The sequence below is a fragment of the Haliotis asinina genome, chromosome 14 (genome assembly GCF_037392515.1).
Source record: "Haliotis asinina isolate JCU_RB_2024 chromosome 14, JCU_Hal_asi_v2, whole genome shotgun sequence".
In the NCBI taxonomy this organism is placed as follows: Eukaryota; Metazoa; Mollusca; class Gastropoda; order Lepetellida; family Haliotidae; genus Haliotis; species Haliotis asinina.
The window spans coordinates 28440989-28462130 of record NC_090293.1 but is presented as its reverse complement, the minus strand read 5'-3'; the positions used below and the strand labels follow the sequence as shown (position 1 = coordinate 28462130).

Genomic DNA, 21142 nt, shown 5'->3' with positions numbered 1-21142 from the left:
ATGATCGGCATGATTTGAGCTTCTACATGCCGTCAAACACCACTGAGTTGAACCTGTGGTTGGTGTGAACAAAAATCTTGGTTACTTCATATTCCTTCTTTAGCTATGCATTTTTCAGCTGAGTCAAACCTCTGATAACTAAAATTATTTAAGCTGTCAACGTGAAAAAAACAACCGTTTACAAGGATGCAAGTGAATGAGTGACATCCTGGTCTGATCACAAACATACTTGGAATGAGAGAGTGAGCATAGTTTTAGGCCTCTTTCAACACTATTCCAGCCAAATCATCACAGTGATAGGCTAACAACTAGTCTTTGAAATGAACATATTTTACTGAAAAAAGTTCATGGTAAAAAAAATATAACATAATAACATGGAACCCTGAGATTTCCTTCATTTTCAGAAGCTAGGGGAATCTAGACTTGCTACATTTTCTAGACTTGCTTTCATGGATATATTTGCTTCAGGGCCTGTATGACAGAATAATCACAGTGAGTGAGTGAGTGAGTGAGTGAGGTAGTAAGCGAGTGAGCCAGTGAGCCAGTGAGCAAGCGAGCGAGGTGTTACACTGCTTTCAGCAATATAACTGAGAGGGAAACTGGAAATGGGCTTCACACACTGAGCCCATTTGGGGAATTGAACCCCCGTCTTCAGTATGATGACCCTCAGTGCCTACCAGCATCACAGTGGACACCAGAACACAGTGGACACCAGAACATAGGTGGACATTAAGAACAGTGATGTTATTGCTGCCCTGGAAAATTCCTGCAACTAAATATCAATTTGCATGACATGTTTTACACAGCAATGTTAAGATGCATAACTGTCATTATTACTTTGATAAACAATACGAAATATTAATAATAAACAAAATGAACCAGCAGATGTAATATACCAAACACAAATTGCACAGCTTTGACTTTATCAAATAATATTGTGTAAAATTAATTTTTCGCACGTACATCACAGAGGGAATGTAAATCCAATAAAATAACAGTGATCGTATATTGGACATTCCTGTCACTGTTGATGTGCCACATATCCTCTATATGATATTACCATAAACCTGTTTCATATTTATTGCAGAGGGAATGAACATATCGCAACAAATATCAACCAATAAAAATACATATCAGACTTCATATCAACCAATCCAACCAATATCAATTATGTTACGTAAAAAAAGACTGATATCCAAACAACATGCTTCTTTTTAACTTTTAAAGCAAATAACAAACATTCATAGACACCAATACCTATCAAGATAAAACCAACATAGAAGTGTGACATTGCATTTTTCACTAACAACACATCACATTTCAATTAGGAAATTATATTGGCACATCTTGAAAATCATTCATATCTCGATGTAGTCACATGTATTTATTTCTATTCCTGTGATTGTGCTGCTCTTTTTAATAATACATGCCAAATATAATTCCAAATGTAATACCGCCATAGAAATTGGTACAATGATAAATCTTGTAGTATGTAATATCAAACATTAATATAGGCAGTATAGGATATCCTGATTAAACCTTCCAGACTAAAATTGGTTTATTTTGTTCTTCCTATCATTTTGGATCTCATTACATCCCCTGGATAGTAGGGACGGTTATTACATTCACCACAGTATTTGGATGTTTATGAAATATATTTCTATTCAGTGGCATAACAAGGGAATTCAAATTGGGTTTTGTTTTATTTTAATATCAAACATGTCAAATGTATCAAATAATATTTTAACAGGACCTGATCGTCCATCTTGATAACAAAAAATAGTTATGAAACTGTGTTGTACAATTACTGCATTCCATTACACTACAAGCATACATGTAAGTTAGTGAGTACATTGTATTCACAATGTTTAGCAATATGGCAGCGACATCACCAGAAATAGGCTTCACATATTGTACCTTGGAAATTGAATAACTATATTTCCTGATATTAAGAGAGGTTTTCTGGAATCAGAGATGTTTGAAGGAGATGTTGTCTTTTACACATGTACAATACAATAATACAACTAGATATTTGTACAGCGCCAATATCCAGTTAGTTCAACTGGTCAATGGCGCCTTTTTCCCTTGATCATTGGATGTCCATCACAATGGCACATCGTATTTTCAATTTTCGTATTTTCAATCCCAACTCCCTGGGGATCATACATGTAGACTATCATACCTTTGTTTTTTTTTACTAGTGATGTCCAATGGTGACAGATATTCTACACATATTCTGCAAATAAAACCTCACCTCCATTACAACTGCAGTCATCTGACATGATGACAAAATATAAGTGGAAAATCAAACCCAGGCCTTCAGTGTGACAAGCCAAGACTTTAACCACTGAGCTGTTTTGTCAAACTGCAAGGTAAAACACAATCCTAACAGGGTCCGGCAACTTTTTATCATACATGTCATGCGGTGTGAGACTCTTGTCCTTCCATGTCACGAAGGTATTGGCATTGCCTTTACATGTCATGCAAGGTGTGACATGTCCTGCCATGTGATGCGTAGTCTCTACATGTCATGAATGGTGAGACACTTGTTTTAAAATGTCATCCAGGCTGTGACCAGTCCTGCCTGTCATGAAGGTATAAGTTATGGAAAGGAGTCCTGAAATGAGATCTGTCCTTACATGTCATGAAATGTCTGTGTGGAATACCTGTCCTTCTACATCATGGTGGAATACCTGTCCCTACATGTCATGGTGGAATATCTGTCCGTACATGTCATGTCATGGTGGAATACCTGTCCTTACATTTCATGTCATGTCATGGTGGAATACCTGTCCTTACATGTCATGGTGGATTACCTGTCCTTACATTTCATGTCATGTCATGTCATGGTGGAATACCCATCTTTACATGTCATGTCTGAGTGGAATACCTGTCCTTACATGTTACGTCTGGGGGGAATACCCATCTTTACATGTCATCTCATGGTGAAATATCCATCCTCACATGTCATGTCAGGTTGGAATACCTGTACTTACATGTCATGTCATGGTGGAATACCTATTCGTACATGTCTTGTCATGTCTGGGTGGAATACCTGTCCTTACATGTCATGGTAGATTATCTGTCCTTACATGTCATGGTAGATTATCTGTCCTTACATGTCATGGTAGATTATCTGTCCTTACATGTCATGTCTGGGGGGAATACCCATTCTAACATGTCATGTCATGGTGGAATACCCATCCTTTCAAGTTATGTCATGGTGAATTACCTGTGCTTACATTTCATGTCATGTCATGGTGGAATACCTCTCCTTACATGTTATGTCATGTCATGGTGGAATACCCAACCTTACATGTCATGTAATGGTGGGATACCTGTCCTTACATGTCATGTCATGGTGGAATACCTGTCCTTACATGTCATGTCATGTCATGGTGGAATACCCATCCTTACATGTCATGTAATGGTGGAATACCTGTCCTTACATGTCATGTCATGGTGGAATACCTGTCCTAACATGTCATGTTTGGGTGGAATACTTGTCAAGTCAAGCAGGTTGCAAAATTTGTATTTCATAAACATCACATTCAGAGTAATAACATTTAGCCTCAAACCAACCTGAGGTGGTGAAAAAACAAACCACAACCGAATTTACTTTCCATACCTGCAATGCATTTCCTGAGCACCCAGAAAGTACAACATTGCAAAATAACAAGATTTAACTGACTCCTTCCACAAACGACACAAGCGACCCCATCTTAGGAATTATTCCTAACTATATTCTACAGTCATTCTTAAACAGGCTAATCAAGTCCCACTGCTCTGCGTTAAATACTTTAATTACAATAGAATTTAAACAGGCCAGGTCATTGTCCCAGGGGCTCTTCATAAGCAGGGACTGGTTACTGTCAGTTGTCAAGACCTTGATAAAATCAGAGGTATTAAGAAACATTTATTCTGATGGCAATCAAGTCACTGTTTCAATTCGCTTAAGAGCCGAAGAATTCTAATATTCATAAGAGTTGCCCGGCTCCCTCTTTATGCTCTATTTTTAATGGTATCATCACATTATCAGTAGTCTTCCCTTTCAAAACATGCAAATGGCAGTTTAATTTTTAATCAAAACTATTATTTCTAAACTTGAAACTGTTTTGTTAAGTGAAATCAAGACTTTGAAAATAAGCTAAATTTGCTTCTTTATCGCAAGATGACAAATTTGCTTTTAAGTAAGCCATTATGGCACTTTAGACAGTAGGCAAGTAGCTGGAAGCGATCATCTTGAACCATATACAATCCTTTTCTAAGAGCTACTTTACTTTGCTTATTAGCATTACTATTTGAACACCAGTACTAACACAGCATCAGCACAAATAGTTTAATTTATTCTCGTACTCATATCATGATTAAACATAGATATGAAATGTGCAAACATCAAATGAATACTTGATGTCTGAAAACCTAGTCCACCTCATGATCTTAATGGGAAGGTATACCAATAAAAGATAACACTTTCCTCCAAGAAACAAATTGAAAGAATATACTGAATTTGAGATCAACATACTCCACTGACAAAAACATTTCCATGGATGTGATATTTAGAAACATACTCGGTTACAAAAATTGATGAAAAGGATTTCCTCGTATACAACGATGAAATATAATTTCCTGTGCTTTGCAATATACAGCAATAAAGTTATTTTCACAGTTTTTTAATGGCACATAACATTCTCTGTACAGAATCAAAATCAAGTGTGTGTTGTGTGTGTGTTGTGTGTGTGTGAGGGAGAGAGAGAGAGGGAGGCTGCTAGTCCTAGTGCTTGTCCTAACCCTGGTTTTGTAGCATGAGCTCACTGAGATATCATGTCACAGCTTTAACATGAATGCTCTCACAGAATATGGTGACTATGTCTTAAGACAAGGATAGAACAAATACTACCCTGTTGTGAGTGAGTGAGTTTAGTTTTACACCATTTTCAGCAATATGGCTTTACATATTGTACACATGTGGGAAATCAAACCAAGGTCTTCAGTGTGACGTCGAGCAAACGCTTTAACCACAAGGGTACCCACCACTCCACTACTTGTAACATGTGATTGAATTAGGTGACTTGAGATCAAACCACCTACCTTTTGCTCCCTAGGTGACACCCAATTAACCAGATCACAGAATGGGTCCAGAATCAGAAAAAAATATGAAGATCACAATTGGGAAACTGAATGAAACACAATTTGTCTCCACTTGTTTACAATATTTACCAACTACTTTTGAGACTCATTATCAGGCACCTGATGCCACAAGTCAAAACAGTTAGAATCACTACCAACAAGAAACAGAATTTGCTACAGCAACAAAACTCATCAACAGCAACATGGAAAAATCTACAGCAATGTGAGCACATCAACAGCAATACGAGTTCAATAAGAACGAAGGAAAGACATGAAACAGCCTACCGTTACTGTCTGGTTCTCCACCGAGCACTTCCTCTGCATTTAACATTGTGTTAACTGTGAAGTAACAGTTTTCAGCTATATGACAAGCCCAGATTACACGAGCTGTACAGGCTAACCACTATCAGTGCCTGCTAACAACTTTATGAGGGGAGCCCAGCTCATATTTTATGAAATACGAGAAATGAAAGTAATATAAATGATTGATCAAAGCTTAATTGTTGTAATCTCAGCATATGGGTGTCTACACATCCCAACATGCAATTACAGGCATAGTAGGAAAAAATGAAACCTTGGAGGAGCTCATTATGCATAGCAGGGGGGACAGGTTAGAGAATGGGACTGACCCGAGGTCATATGACACCTGCAATTATCCAATGATAGATTAAGCTTGGGGTGAAGTCACATGGTTGAGGGGAGGATACAAAAACTCATTAAAAACACACTTGGAAGTGACAGGTCCTCTTGTTTCAGCAACTACAAGCTTGAATTTTCCATTACCTCAAGTCAGGGTGATGGAATACGACATAGTCACGCGGATTGTACGCACAGGTCTAAACCTGCGGTTATTATGGCAGAAATCACTGAAGTTGACCAGTTAATAACATCGCAGATTAAGCCCTGCAAAGGCAATTACTAGACTTCAGAGAAAGAAGAGTGATACACGCAGGCTCTGTTAGCTCCAAGTCGGCTTGCAGGCAGTGTCGTAAATTCTACTGTATGAGAGTGATTGGGTGTAAAATAGTAATCTACCATTCCTTAAAGACCGTATTACTTACTGTCTGAAATCACCTTGTTGATTAAATCCAAGTGATATTAATATCAGCCACATTGTAAGCTGATATGTCGTGTCGACTTAATAGTTATTTCATTTAATAAGGTATTGGGCAGGCCGGCAAGCTAATTTGCTATGATACACGGCATAAGCTTATTACGTAGTGCTACCAGCGGACATGTAGGGATTCGGGAATCCTCACAGAAGCTAATACACTGGATTAGGAATCAATTTCGCAATGTGGGAAGCAGAAGAATGTCAAATCTGTCTATAAAAAAATTGAATCAATGTTATTACATTTTCCTAAACTGAGTCTTCGTAAAGACCATGAATTCGCTGTTCTGAGAAAAAATACACTTATTAATCGAAAACTGAATTATCTTATGAAATACTGGGAATATTATTACTTTTAAAATAAAGCTTCTTTGATGAACTCAATTTGATAAAAAGTTGATACAGATGGTTTCAAATGTGCAATTTTCACATTTTAACCAAAATGTTTTTGAATGACTGATATTAACTTTGTAAAGCTATTAAAAATTAAATAAAGTGATGATTGTTTAGATGTGATATGAGAGTGAGTGAGTGAGTGAGTGAGTGAGTGAGTGAGTGAGTGAGTGAGTGAGTGAGTGAGTGAGTGAGTGAGTGAGTGAGTGAGTGAACTTTAAGCAAGATCACAGCGATGCCACAGTTGGCAACATCAGACAAGCACTTTGCACACTGTACCCATTTAAGGAGTCGAACCCAGCCCTCATCATGCAGAATGAACAGTTTTACCACTAGGCTGTCCCACCATTCCATTGAAACATTCAATTAATGGGTTAATAATGCAAGAATATGAAGAGAAAAACTCACACTTGCACTTGTACAACAGTCAAAGGGACGGAACTCCTCCAGTCTAAATTGTCTGCTTGTTGCTTTAATCAATAAGTAATTCTGAATTCTTTCATCCATTGTCACCATGAAATCAACCACATAAGGGGTTGAATGTTCATACAAGGTAAATGAATATATGCACTTTTCAGATAAATGCTTGCAGTGTGGATGCCTTCTTCATAGAGGCATTTTTAAAGCTGTAGCTTTGTCACCACCATTCTACATGTTTGGAGCATCAATTCAAAGAATCCCCAAACTGCAAGCCAGCATGGACTGATATTAAAAACACTTCCAATGTTGACTAACCCATTCATTCACACACCAACTCACACACCAAAACACTCGCTCAAACACCTACTCACACCTCATACTGACTCTCCCTCACTCACCCACTAATTCATGTATTCATTTTACAGTTTGCAATTTTCAAGTAAGTTATTATACATTACACTTAATGAAATTCATGCCGTGAATTTACAAACCTGTCTACAACATTTGCAGCTTATAATCCCGAGACAACATACAGAATCACCCAGTACAAAATTGAATCTGTACAGCAACCACCTAATATCTCTGTCTCCAGATCCTTCTTGCGAGAATATGATACTTATGGGGACTTTTAACAACAGGATTCAAATAAGAAATGAAATATGATTTTGTAATTATTTTCCTAAGTCCTCTCATTACACCATGTTCAGAAGAGCTGCATGTTTTTCTGGTCGAAGAATTACCAGCAGCAACCTTGGAGCAGAATTTTTTCAGGGAGATATCAAAGATAATAATTTTGCCAATTTTGCCAATTTCCTGCTATCAAATTACAAAAACTGCTTTCCGGGAATATGACAAGTCATACACAAGAAAAATATCGAAAAAACTCATAAATTACAAATCTTGCCCATAAGATATTTGTTCCTGTTTTCCTGTTCCACAAATTACATATCATATGTTATGTGGAGAGCTCCAATTATGTTTCTGAGTCTTTTTTTCCATCGCCATGGTAACTGAGTCATCTTAATCTTTAGCCAAAGGGAACTTGTAATTACAAGATACATAAATCATGGCTTGTGAGGAATAAAAACAATTGTGCCCATTGTACATCCTGACATCCTCATGGTATCTCACCATCACTGGCGCTGAGGGTATAAGGTGTATTCTTGGATCATGACATTATAACATGTGTTTTTTCTGGGTATTAATTACCCTTGGAGCAAACACATGATTATCACAAGTTTTCTTTTTTAAACTTTGATTTTAATATATAGTTTGGAAGGTTAAAGTTGAATAAGAACTTTTAAGTTTCAAATCTGAAATTTCAAATTCTTCAAGGACTGAACAACAAGAGAATTATTTGCATTTATTAAAGTTGGCGAAATCGTATAAAGTGGTAGGTGTTATTTCAGCCCATGAATCATAGTGTTTGACTCAGTGAGTGAGTTAAACCCTCAGTATTCTAGTTATATCATGGCATGTCAGCTTGATTGAGTGGGTGAGTGATTATAGTTTTACAACCCTCTAATCAATATTCCAGTTACATCATGGCACTAACACCAAAAATGGGTTTCTCACATGGTACCAATGGGAGGAATCGAACCCAGGTGTTCAGCATGACAAGTGAACGTTTTAATCAGTGGGCCACCCCATCGTTCCTTGTAGGCTTGATGTTGGAAGGAAAGCCCCAACTGATCCAGGTGTCAGACATTTTACCACTAGGGTACTGACAAGCTCAAAGCCACATGTGGGCAAACCCAGTAAATTAATCCACCATCTTGATTTGTCTCAAAGTTCACTCACTGGACCATTGAGTGGAATTAAACATGGACTTTCAGAGAGGTGAACGAGTATTTCAGCCACTATGCTTGGGGTTCAATAATGAATAATGGATCACCCTCTGATCATTTGAATGTTGCTATCCCTGAAGACCTGGGTTAGAATTTAGTCAAAGAGGATGAGGTGGTCAGGTGCACTGACTTGGCTGACACATCATCAGATCCCAGTTGCATAGACTGATACTCATGCTGTTGATCACTGGATTCATTATTCACTGAATACTGTTGGGAGTCATGCTTAACTGTGAACAAACAACATTGAAAGTTGCAACTGGAACAAAATTCAACCCCATCAGAATCAAAAATGTAACCTCCGAACCCTACCTAACAATGAAACATCTATTTCAAGCCTTAATCAAGTATGTCTGAATTAAAAACTGAAAAACACAAGAAAACATGTCTGCTACTCAAAAATCCCCAGCACAATCCAGGCTTGGTCACAATGACCTACAATACAATCCTAGAAGTTCCAGATTACTGAAATAGCAAACCCTGTCCTTATCTCACACTTACAATAACTTTCACATCCACAGTTAGCTGGACAGAAGCATACAGACCTACTCAAGCCTGAGAGCATGTAATGCGCTGAACAAATGCAAGCTACAAAGTCAACTATATCTTGATTCTTTATAGCCCTTTGACAAGACTGTTCCATTGTTTCATTCCTCAAGTGATGTCATGAGTTTAACAACACCTGCAGATAAGTGTATCTAATCCGAAAAGTTCACACTAAACTCTTTACAGCGTACAAAAAGCTGGGTAAGAGGGCAGAGTCAAAAGTTTTGTAATAAATAAACTCAAACTGTATAGCCATATGTTTGAACTTTTTATGATTCATGTTTTCAAACTTTGGAAGGCAAAAATGCCATGTTCTGTGCTGTACTGTTCTGGCTTGGTATGAAAAGCGACCACCTGCTTTTGACAATGTCCCTACATGCTAAAGTGTTCATGGGCTGCATCATTTGTCATGCTGGGTGAAATTCACTTTTCTTGTACAAGGTCTCAAGGTAACCACATAGCTTAAAAGACATGAAACATTAACATTACATACACGCCTAGGAAGAAAACAATTGCAGACAGACTTATAGCATCTGCTGATCTGTAAAAACTATAAAAATGAATTTTGAACATTTTTACATTAAAGTCCCATGTCTTAAAATGTGAAATAGTCATCAATCACAAAAATGTTTAACATAAATAAAGTTAATGCATAACTAGCATGAAACTAAGACATTTGGATGACAATTTTGCAATTTTTCCTGAGCCAGAAATTCACCTGCAAAGTAAACTGGATATGGCTATTGGTTTGATATCGACTTGACCATTTTCAGTTTGCTTGGATACTGGTAAGAAATAGACAAAATTCATGTTGCATAATCGAGGAGAAATATAGACAGACAATTACACGGCCAGCATTGATGTCATCCGAATTTTGCAGAAAGTGTAGATAAAGTATTGAGCAACCATTACTGGTGTAAGACCTACATAATTGAAATCACATGAATTTTGTAGAAAGTGTAGACAAAGTATAGACCCAAAACATCACATGTCCAACATCACTGAAATCACCCAAACATTGCTGAACATGTGGAATACTAAAGGCTAAATATTACATAGTTGACATTAGTGAAATCACCCGAAATTTGTAAACAGTGTGGAAAAAGTGCAGACCAAACATTTACATGGCCAAACACTACGTCATGACCTGAATCTGTGAACTAAAGGGATCAACCAATTCCCCCATTGTCTCCTATCCTCAGCAGCCCATGTTGTCATAATAGGCCAGTAAGGGTTTGGGTTGTCAGGTTCTCTGACATGGTTGATGAGTGTCCAACTGCATAGATCAATGCTCATGACATGAAACATTTGATCGGCTGATACAGCCTTGATTATTTACAGTCTGCTGTCAAAAGCTTGAATATTGCTGAGTGCAGCATTTAACAAAGAAACCCAAGAACACGATTTCTTCATTAGGAACTGTGTTTCAAAGTCATACTAAAGTCATGCTCTGTAATGTCATACGAGGTAGTGATGTAGTGTGAGGTGGAAAAGTGAGTTTGGTTTACAGCTGGGATGTTAGCCTAATGAGTTGAAAGTGACACCGGAAAATATTGCTTCCCGCTTTCATGAATGGGCAACAGAGATATGACAAAGTGGGGCACATTTTTGTCCTGTGTCACTTTCAACTTAAGCACTCATTAAACTGACATGGCAACTCACATACAGAGGATGAGTAAAACATAACACACAAACAAGGGACACAACTCTACATGGATTAGTCTCTTGGTGTTATAACTGATTATCATTAACTTCTATTTCTTTTCTTCTTTGATTAATTACCCTTACTACAAAATATCCATGAAGATTTGGGTTAGAACTGATCGTCAGCAATTGATCTTCAGCAATGCATGCTTGTCACAAGAGGCAACAAATGGGATTGGGTGGTTAGGCTTGCAGACTGGGTAAAAACATGTCAATGTATCCCAATTGTGTAGATCAATGCTCATGATGTTGATCACGAGTGGAATATTGCTGAGTATGATGCAAAACTAAACTCACTCACTGAAACAAATACATCAAAGAAAACTCATGCAGATCACCAGTTAGCCTTGCTCTGAGGATCTACAGAAGGCTAATCCCATGGATGTGTATTGTCCCCTTTAAAGTAGCAGCTCTACATCAGTGACAGTTATAAGGATGATGCTGTGTATATTTAATCAATCAGTTATCACATTAGAGACATTTGCAAGTCTAGTCTAGAATATGTGGCAAGTCTAGATTACCAGAAGTCTCTGGGCTCCTTTTCTTTACATTTTATGATTATATCTATGGAACTTTTTTTCTGTAAAATATGTTCATTTCAGAGAGTCGATGTTTTTCTAAAATATGCTCTGCAACATCTTCCCAGTCCCATTCTCAGTTAGAGATTGAAAAACATTCTCATTCAAAATATATACAAGCTGGAAAAATGATAACAGATCACAAACACCACTGAAACAAAATAGCCAGCACCGCACATTAAATCAACACTGAAAAATCTAAAAAATGGATGAAATAAGATATGTAAATCAAACTAACCTGCCATCAGAATGTCTGTGTCTTCTGATTCACTAGGGTCTGCAAATTCACGATCCACTGAAAGAACATAAACACCTGAATATTAGTTGTTATACCTCAAGATATTCTCATATAACTTAATGCTGTAAGCTCTACAAGACCAATAAAGTTTGAAGGGAGGTTTGCAGGAATCCAGGTCTTGTGTTAACCTCTGGCTAGCTGCACGGTATTTACGGACACCCTACATGCTGATCACTTGTAGTTCCTCAGCAGTACCAGATACACTGCTGTTACCGTGATGAAAAATATCTGTTTTGAAATTCCAATAACAGCTGTCCAATTTGTGAAATCCGAAAAAGTTGTGGTTGCAGGCAGTTTTGAATAATTATCATGTTGAGAAATATAAATGGGCCTTTGTTTTTCCAGCCTAAATTATTTATTGTTTGGATGAAAAAATACAAAAGCCATTAAGACTTTCCGATTTTGATTTCAGAAAGGGTGTTTTTATTCAACATGAAATAAGATAATATGAATTTGTTGGTGAGATCATGTGATAGAGGGCATGTAACAGTTTGTTCTCAGTCTGTGGTTTCGTGCATGATAATGGCCAGTCACACTTGCATAGTTGTAACCAGCTTACAATCAAGTCTCTGTTTTAGGTAGTAATTTAATTTCTTTAACTGCGGAGGCTTTGAAAGGTTTTGTAATATAATTGTGGAAACTGTTTTCAGGGCAATTGATAATATGAAGCACCTCATTCATTGTATGGAGGAGAAAACATTTATATTTTATGTATATTCTTGTATTGTTTGCATGTCATTACACTGCATATGATTTGTGAAGTTTCTATGAAATATATCATCTATGTGTACTTCTATATCTTTGCACCTATTGTGTTTATATTTGTAGTTTATAGAGTATTGCCACTGTTTCTTCATGGAATGTTATGCAACAGAAATCTTATCTCTATGTACAAAATATCGTGATGTTCTGTCATCTAAATTTGGTTGTCTCATTTGTTTTTATTGTGATTTAATGCAACATTATTCCAGTTACATGAAGGTGGTCAGTAAGTAGTCCAGTTTGGACCAAACAATCTAGTGATTGACATCATGAGCATCTATAAACACAAGCTACAACGACTGTAAGGTTCAACACCTCATTCTCTCAGTCGGGGATTGATTGTTGTCTGACCTTGCACTTATCAATATTTCAGCTATATGCAGCGGTCTGTAAATAATCAAGTCTGGACCAGACAATCCAGTGAGCAACAGCATTAGCACTGATCTAAGCAACTGGAATGAAATGACACATGCCAAGCAAGTCAGCAAGCCTGACACCTGATCCCTTTTGTCTCCTGTCATGGGTTGCAGAAGACCAGTTCTAACCTGGATCTTCTCTCAGTAGCCTCTTAAGGGGTAATACCCACTCTTGAAGACCAATTCTAAGATCTTCCTAGGGAAGCTACACCTGGATCTTCACAGACACAACAGCAGCTACTGATGAAAACAATGTAGCACATTTCTACATTACTTGTGTCTTCCAAACAGCTCTTGATAAAATGATATCTCAGTATCACTTATAAATGAGAATAGCTCAATATATTTCATGAATAAAACACCAAAACTTCAATTAGACTGAAAAACACATGAAAATAAATAATCCATCAGGCACTTATCTCAAAGCTATAATTGTTTCTAAAAGATGTTCAAGGAGATAATCAATTAGAAAAATATAAGATACATGAATAAACATGGATGAAAAACATTTACATCTTTGGAAAACAACGATTACTGAGCTTAATTTACATAACCAACTTAAATTCACTGTTCTTCATAGCTCCCAATATCCAAATATTTCTGAATGTTTGAAATTCATTCTGTTTAAAACCTCAACCAACTGAATGCAAACTAGCCATCATGAAGATCAAGGGAAATAACTCAGTGTGGATTAAGCGATTCGTCATCCTCACAAGCTCGTAACTGTCACATAACTGATACAGTGCCCTTTTTGTTCCTGAGACGTTTCTCATTAGACGAGATTTAATGTGAGAAAATCGGTTCAATCACACACAAGGTGTTTTCTCTCACTATAAATCTGTGTTGTGTTTACTCCCAGCAAACTGGACATTTCAGTGTCGCCTTGTGCTTCTCACCAGAACTTGTGACAGTTAGTTGATTGCAGAATTTACAATTAATACATGATAGCAAAGGTCAGGCTTTTCATTGAAAGAGAATTAATTTAGCACCGAGTGAGTGAGTGAGTGAGTGAGTGAGTGAGTGAATAAGCGAGTGAGCGAGAAAGCGAGCAAGTGAAGGAAGGAGTGAGTGATGCCACTTCAAACAAAATTCCAGTTATATTAAGAATATATGAGGTTACATCCATACAGATGAACGCCTTCGATGTTCAACACTTTTGTGCCAATAAAGCATCAAGCTGATCTGAGGCACTCAAGGTTTTCTTTTGCACAGTGAACAGGAAAGAAGGAAATTTTTCTGGTGCTTTCCATTGGTTGTCATGAGTACATACAGACGCAGTGGATCTGCTGGATATGAAAAATTGAGTGAGTATAGTTTTATGCCATTTTTAGTTGCTTTTCGCAACAATATATATGCAGCAGTATGACAGTGAGGGACACCACAAATGGGCTTCACATGTTGTACCCATGTGGGGAATCGAACCCTGGACTTCACTATGATAAGCTCAGCGGATCCAAACCTTGATCTTCTGAAACAAATGAACCACTGAACCATCCACTGACTATCATGGCTATACTAGTACGCAAAATGAATTGTAACACTTTATCAGGAGAAACTAAGACTTCATGAAAGAAACATTTCTTGTTGACATTAACACGTTAGTTTAATGAAGTGACATTGTCAGTTTATAACACCATAATTAGATTTCATCATCACCATATAATGTAAATATCAGTCAATCATAATTACATTATTTACTTAAGTCAAAATAATTGAACACCTGAGTAAGCTTCATCTGTTTATGACGAATTTCATAATACACACGCAGTAATTTACTGGCCATATTTTACTCCTTTGGAGGACCAGGAGTTTTCAGTTCCAGCTGTGCAAAGAGAAATTGAACATAGATTTGTTTATGTTTATTAATTAAATGATAACTTTTAATTTCCCTTTGCAATATAAACATTCTGTGGAATTTCCGTTCCCCTAACACTCTCAAGCTCAAGGTCAGGGGTTCCCTACTGCTGGCATATCTTGATAAGAGGCACAACAAAAACATATTTCATGGATGAAATAGAAATATAATTTGGTTTTCTCCAAAATAAAACAGATCACTGCAGGCCACAATCATTAAGTAATTTGAGGTGTGAAAATTACTAACGAAGGAAATTTAGAAAAAACAAAACAAAAATAGTTCTCTTAGATGAATATAAAATGCCATAAGCATTATAATTATGAAGCAAATATGTTACAAATGTTTACAGAAAAGTAATTTCTTGATGGTCAGTAAGGATACTTATATACCAGCTTTAGTAAAAAGACAATAGTTAGATCACTGGGTGTCCTGAAACAGGCTTCACATAACGTATTACCATGCATTTCAATGTAAAAACTGCTACAGTTTTTTGAAGGAATTAAATTAACTGCTAAATTCTTCTGATTAATATGTTATGTAGGTCGATGTATTTCAATGACTGTTAGTTTAGTAACCTAGATTGTTAGTGACTATTCTAAAAAAGGGTTAAAGTATCCGAAAATTATTGTCCTCTCGAGACTGTATGCAAGTCCCAAAACATTCAACAGAAACTTGAAATCAGATTTTTAAAGTGTGATATTTTTGTCACTTTAGTGTTGGCTGAATTCGACCATAATCACCAGGTCCTGAAGGGATGGTGTAAATCCAGATCGTGTCTACATAGGTAGCCAAAGTACTGTAAGTCCCCATGATCATCAGCCTTCAGGTGCAGGTGATCTACAGCCCAGTTTTGTACTGTATTGTTGTCTATAGTGATATATATTCTTTGATAGCTAGTTAAGAGCTGTGATAATCTAATTTATTACTCGCCGGTTGAAGATACTGCAGTGTAATATTTTTACGGCTATATTGCCCTAGTGTAATACCGCTTGACGTATGACATCAAAATGGTTTAAAGTTGTGACGTCACAATGCTAATGCTGATGTCACAACTTTACTAGACCTTGCTTGACTCGCGGAAAGCTGAGAGTCCTCACACTGTAGGGAATTTCAAGGCAGTTTCTGTAATAAACAGAATTCTAAACTCGCTTCCGTGAAATATCATTTTCATTAAACTCGTTAAAGATTTAGTATCAAACTCACTTTCACTCGTTTGATACCAAATCATTAACTCGTTTAATAAAAATGGTATTGCACGGAAGGTCGTTTAGTATCCTCTATATGTTTCCCGTCCTTCGATGACAGGTTTTTACGTTCTAAGTTTACTGATCTGAATATTGATACACCCTGTTCTCATCATGATACGGCTGCAATATTGCTTATGCAATGCTAAATATTAACTCACATACTATATTAATGGACCTTCAGAATGACAAGCAAACACCAAACCACTAGGCTACCCAGCTAGCACTTATCCTTTAGCAAACACAATAAAAGTAAAATAAATTCTGGGACAGAAGGTTGTAATTGACAGACAATGAGAAAAACAACTAAAAAGGATTGCCAGTTCTGTGACAGGGACAAGTATTCTAAAGTCCCTCAATTACGTGCCTGTCTCTCATGGTCATGGGTTTGAATTCAAAATTAGGTGATGGAACTTGGCGTTTGATAAGAAAAGATACGACCAACAATTTTTTTAGTGCTTTCTAAATCATGCCTTTAATCGTGCTATCAGAAGATGAATAAGCGAGCGAGTTTCAATTTTACGCCGCATTTGCAATATTCATACAATATCACTGCAGGGTACACTAGAAATGGGCTTCACACATTGTACCCATATGGGAAATTGAACCCAGGTCTTCAGTGTTATGCGTGAATACTTTGACCACTCGGCTACCAAACCACTAAATTTGGGAAGATGAAAATATCAATCTAACTATATCAGATCACTTCAACAAAGAGCCAGAACAAAACCATATACCACACAAAAGAAGTTAGGGAATACCTGATTCACTAATATGAATACCATTAATTGGATAGACAAAACCATATAAACTCATCTTTCAAATATCATTTGGTATAAATGGGTGAGTGTATCTATATTTGAAGATATTCACAATACTAATAATGCTGCAAATCCCTTCAAACCATAAAGATTAATTACCCCATCAAGAAAACAGATGATTGGCTAATGATTAATCCTTGTTCTTCGTCTTATCACCAAGAACAGAATTAAATTTAACGCTGAAGAATGATTTAAAGAACCTTCTCCTTTCAACTGGTATTTTAAAAACAAGAGTTTAGTGCAAAAATATTGATTTCAGTCTTAATCATAATTGACTGTAGTTCAAACTCATGATCATAACTTTTCTCCGAAACATCAGAAATCAAACATCCTGAAATCTGCAGCATCTTGATTACAGACGGAATGAATACTGTCCGCGATGTGACCTCGCGCAGCACAAACTGAACCAAAATGAAACCGCCTTTGAAAACTAAACAGGGTCTCATGAAAAAACAATATCTTCACCCTCTCTTCAGCTTAATGAAAAAATAGCAGCTTATACAAAGACGAGCAATACTTCTCGTGTCTGCTTCTTGGGGTAACAAGAGCTGGCAGAGACCTTCTATTTCCTGGCAAACCAAGCATAAAAGATTTGTAGCAAGTTTGGAAAACTATTAGAGGGGTTGCAGGTAGGCAACCCGGGCTGATTCCCTCCCCCACTACCCATGCTTTCTCCTGCTTGCTCCCAACAGATTTATTAAGATTGGCCAAAATGCTCGGTCAAGCACCCCATGATTATCCATTGTCCGAAAGCATGGTGAAATTATCTGCGATCAAATTCTTCACTTGAGTTGACGAGCTCTAATGAACGCTATGGACAAGCCGTGGAGTCTCTGCTAGTATTAGCCTCGGGATTACTTCATTTCCTGCAAAACGCTCCTGCTTAGAAGTGGCAATCATCTTCACACGATTTAGTGTTTGTTGCTATTAGCAAAACCGCCTCTACACGACTCAAACGGCTGGATATAATTCATGTCATTATGCACAGATTCAGAAATAATGTATGAGTTCTATCATGACCTTCAAAGCTTTGAAGGAAGGAAAATCTTCTTGGAAAATGGCTTTGAGAAATTCAGTGTTTAGTTTCTTTTGAATGAAATATTGAAATATTAACAACTTTGTTACACAGATCAGGGTCTCATCTCTATTCTCTTTGAACAAAAAAAGGAAGCAATGAACATTTTTTAGTAGTTCTTTTCAGGTAGAACTGTAGAGAACAAATTTCTATATTCTATGCGATAAAAGAGTTCAATGAAATTTTTTTGTTTATTTCTGTACTACTTCATTATCAGAACATTGAATGATCTTTTTCACAGTAAGTATTCAACTTCACTTACTTTGAACTTGGTGACATTGTGTAAAGGAAACAGTAAAAGTGATTGTGATCTTATTCACAAAAGATCCAGGTTGATAAAAAGTGGGTACAAACTGACCTATCAATGGAGTGAGTGAGTATGGTTTTATGTTGCTATTAGCAATATTCCAGCAATATCAGGACAGGCTTCACACATTGTATCCATGTGGAAAATCAAACACAGTTCTTTGGCATGACGAGCGAATGTTCTAACCACTAGGCTACCCCACCATCCATCCACAGAACAGACCAGACAACTGGTAGTTCTGATCACTACATTGTATATGACTCAGACAAGGTGTACATGCATGTGTGTGTGCGTGCGTGCATACACATGTGTGTGAGTGAGTTTTACACAGCTTTGAATGAAGAGGTGTGAGACCCCTCCTACTTAGGTCATTATGTGATGATGTACATTAAAGCAAAGAAATTTCCATGTTGGGAACAGATTGTACGATTGAACAGGTGTTGCTTAATGTTGTATTTCAATTATATCACAGTCTGTCAGTCTGATTTGGGGAAAATATGAGAGTGATACGTACTGGTATTAACAATTCTTTGAATATTAGCTCTATTACATCTTTGCCAAAATTACATTATTTGGGCAGCAATCACATAATATAATATCTCCAAAATTCATCTACAACAAAGGTCCTCTCCAGTGTACACTACACAACTAGTTGTCAAGATAACAGTACCACCAATCAGCACTGAATTGTTCCAGGTTACCAGAACATGATGAAACAGTTACTTACTCTATCCAAATTACTGTTTCTTGTGAAAAAGTAATGACGCCAGATGTGTGTCTTTACAAAATTTAAAATTACAAGTCACACATCAAACCTGACGTAACTAGTAACACATAAAAAGGCTTGCCATGATTAAAAATGTAAAATGAAACATACACTCATGGAATCAAATAAGGGAACACATGAAAGTACACGCATTAATTTATTTATTTCCAGAATTTCACCAGTAGTGCAAAACATACCTTGTGAACAAATCTGGAAAAGAAAATAGGAACACTCATACTTTCATATGTTCCCTTATTCGTTTCCATGAGTATATTTCTGACTGCTATTAACACTTCTATGGTAACACCTACCTCAGTGAGCACTTTCTTCACTGAGAAGTCTAACATTAATAACCATGAGCACAAATAGTCTTGTCATGGACTGCAAAAAATAAAATATTAAATATTCCTTGGCAATTATCACCAGCATTCTATCACCTATCCCAGTGACTAAAATAGTGAGCATTTCATTGAGCACTCCCTAGCTTCTTAACTCACAAAGTAAAGATGACGCACCTGGTGAAATATTTAGTTGTTTTCAACAAATTATATTTTTATCAAATCTAAGTATGACAATAACTCAACTCAGTATAGAATAATTGCATCCTTTATCAATAGATTAGTGTACATCTTTTCTAGAGGTGTTAGTAGAACCTCGGTACCTTGTCTTTGGTTTGCTATACCCCTTCGAAACTCTGGTATTTTTGGTTTTTGTTCTGTCATTTTATTAATCTTTTAAAACCTTTACTAAAATGTATGGAAATCAAATCATTTTGTCAAAACCTATGCACGTCTTTGCTAGATGGATGCTATTTTCCTTGACATAAGTTCTACATAAAAACAAAAGCTTTGTACCACAAGAAAATACTAATTCACTATTAAATATTCCCTACAGTATCAGCTTCCCAAGCTGCCATTTGAGACAACAGGGTTTTGCACTGGCCATCAATCTGTTTGACCAAATGTTGGGATTAATGCTTTCCTACCTAGTGTACGTTTTGTTGGCCAGAATTTTTCTGAAGATGGGTCATCCGTGGTGTCCTGCATGAACAAGTGAGTGAGTTTATTTTTACACCACACTCAGCAATATTCGAGCTATATGGCAGTAGTTTGTATAATCAAGTCTGGACCAGACAATCCAGTGATCAACAGCATGAGTATCTATCTATGCATTTGGGAGATGATGATGTGTGTGATCCAAGTCAGCAAAGTCTGATCATCTGATCCCATTTGTTGCTTCCCATGACGAGCATGGGTTTACTGAACATCATTTCAATGTCTTGTATGACTTAAAGTGTATCCAACATTACAGGTAGCAACGACCAATCATATCATTTTTTCTTTCAACAGAAAATTCCAGTGATGTGAAAACCCTATTTAATTATGCATTATAATACTACTCATCATTTCTTACAAGAGATGTGTTCTATTCGTGAGAACACGGCTTTAATCCACTTTTAACAACATTCAAGCAATATCATTGCTTGTGATGAGCTTCACACATTGTAGCCAGCTGAGGAATTGAACCTGGGTCTTCATGTGATAAGCAAACACTTAAACCACTGGGCTTCCCCAATGTCCTATGTGTAGTATTAAGTACATTCTACTGAATGTCTACCACTAAACTGATATAACCTGCACTTAGCAAAGTGGTTGACAGAAAATAGATGTTATTCACTTAATTTGCTAACTGAAAGTATCTTAATCAGTGAGTTTTGTGCCTGGAGCCTGTGACCCAAGTGCCATGTCAATCCAAAGGGTGTATCAGATACCAGATACCCTCGCTAACTTCAGCATGCTTTGATCTGAGAGCTTCCATACAACCTGCTCTGTTCATCACAAATAGAAACATGTACATCAGATACTGATG

At 36.9% G+C, this 21142-nt stretch overlaps 1 protein-coding gene across 3 annotated transcripts in view; it reads right to left on the bottom strand.

Annotated features, from left to right (window-relative positions):
• Nucleotides 1-21142, bottom strand: part of LOC137261144 (LIM domain only protein 3-like) — a 124608-nt gene that overhangs the window by 64173 nt on the left and 39293 nt on the right. For 2 of the 3 annotated variants that reach the window (XM_067798842.1, XM_067798844.1), the window contains exon 3: nucleotides 11968-12024. In XM_067798842.1, coding sequence (XP_067654943.1) covers nucleotides 11968-12024 — 57 coding nt within the window. Of the gene's footprint in view, nucleotides 1-5415; nucleotides 5676-11967; nucleotides 12025-21142 lie in introns of those variants that run through there. The other variant, XM_067798843.1, reaches the window with a different exon arrangement.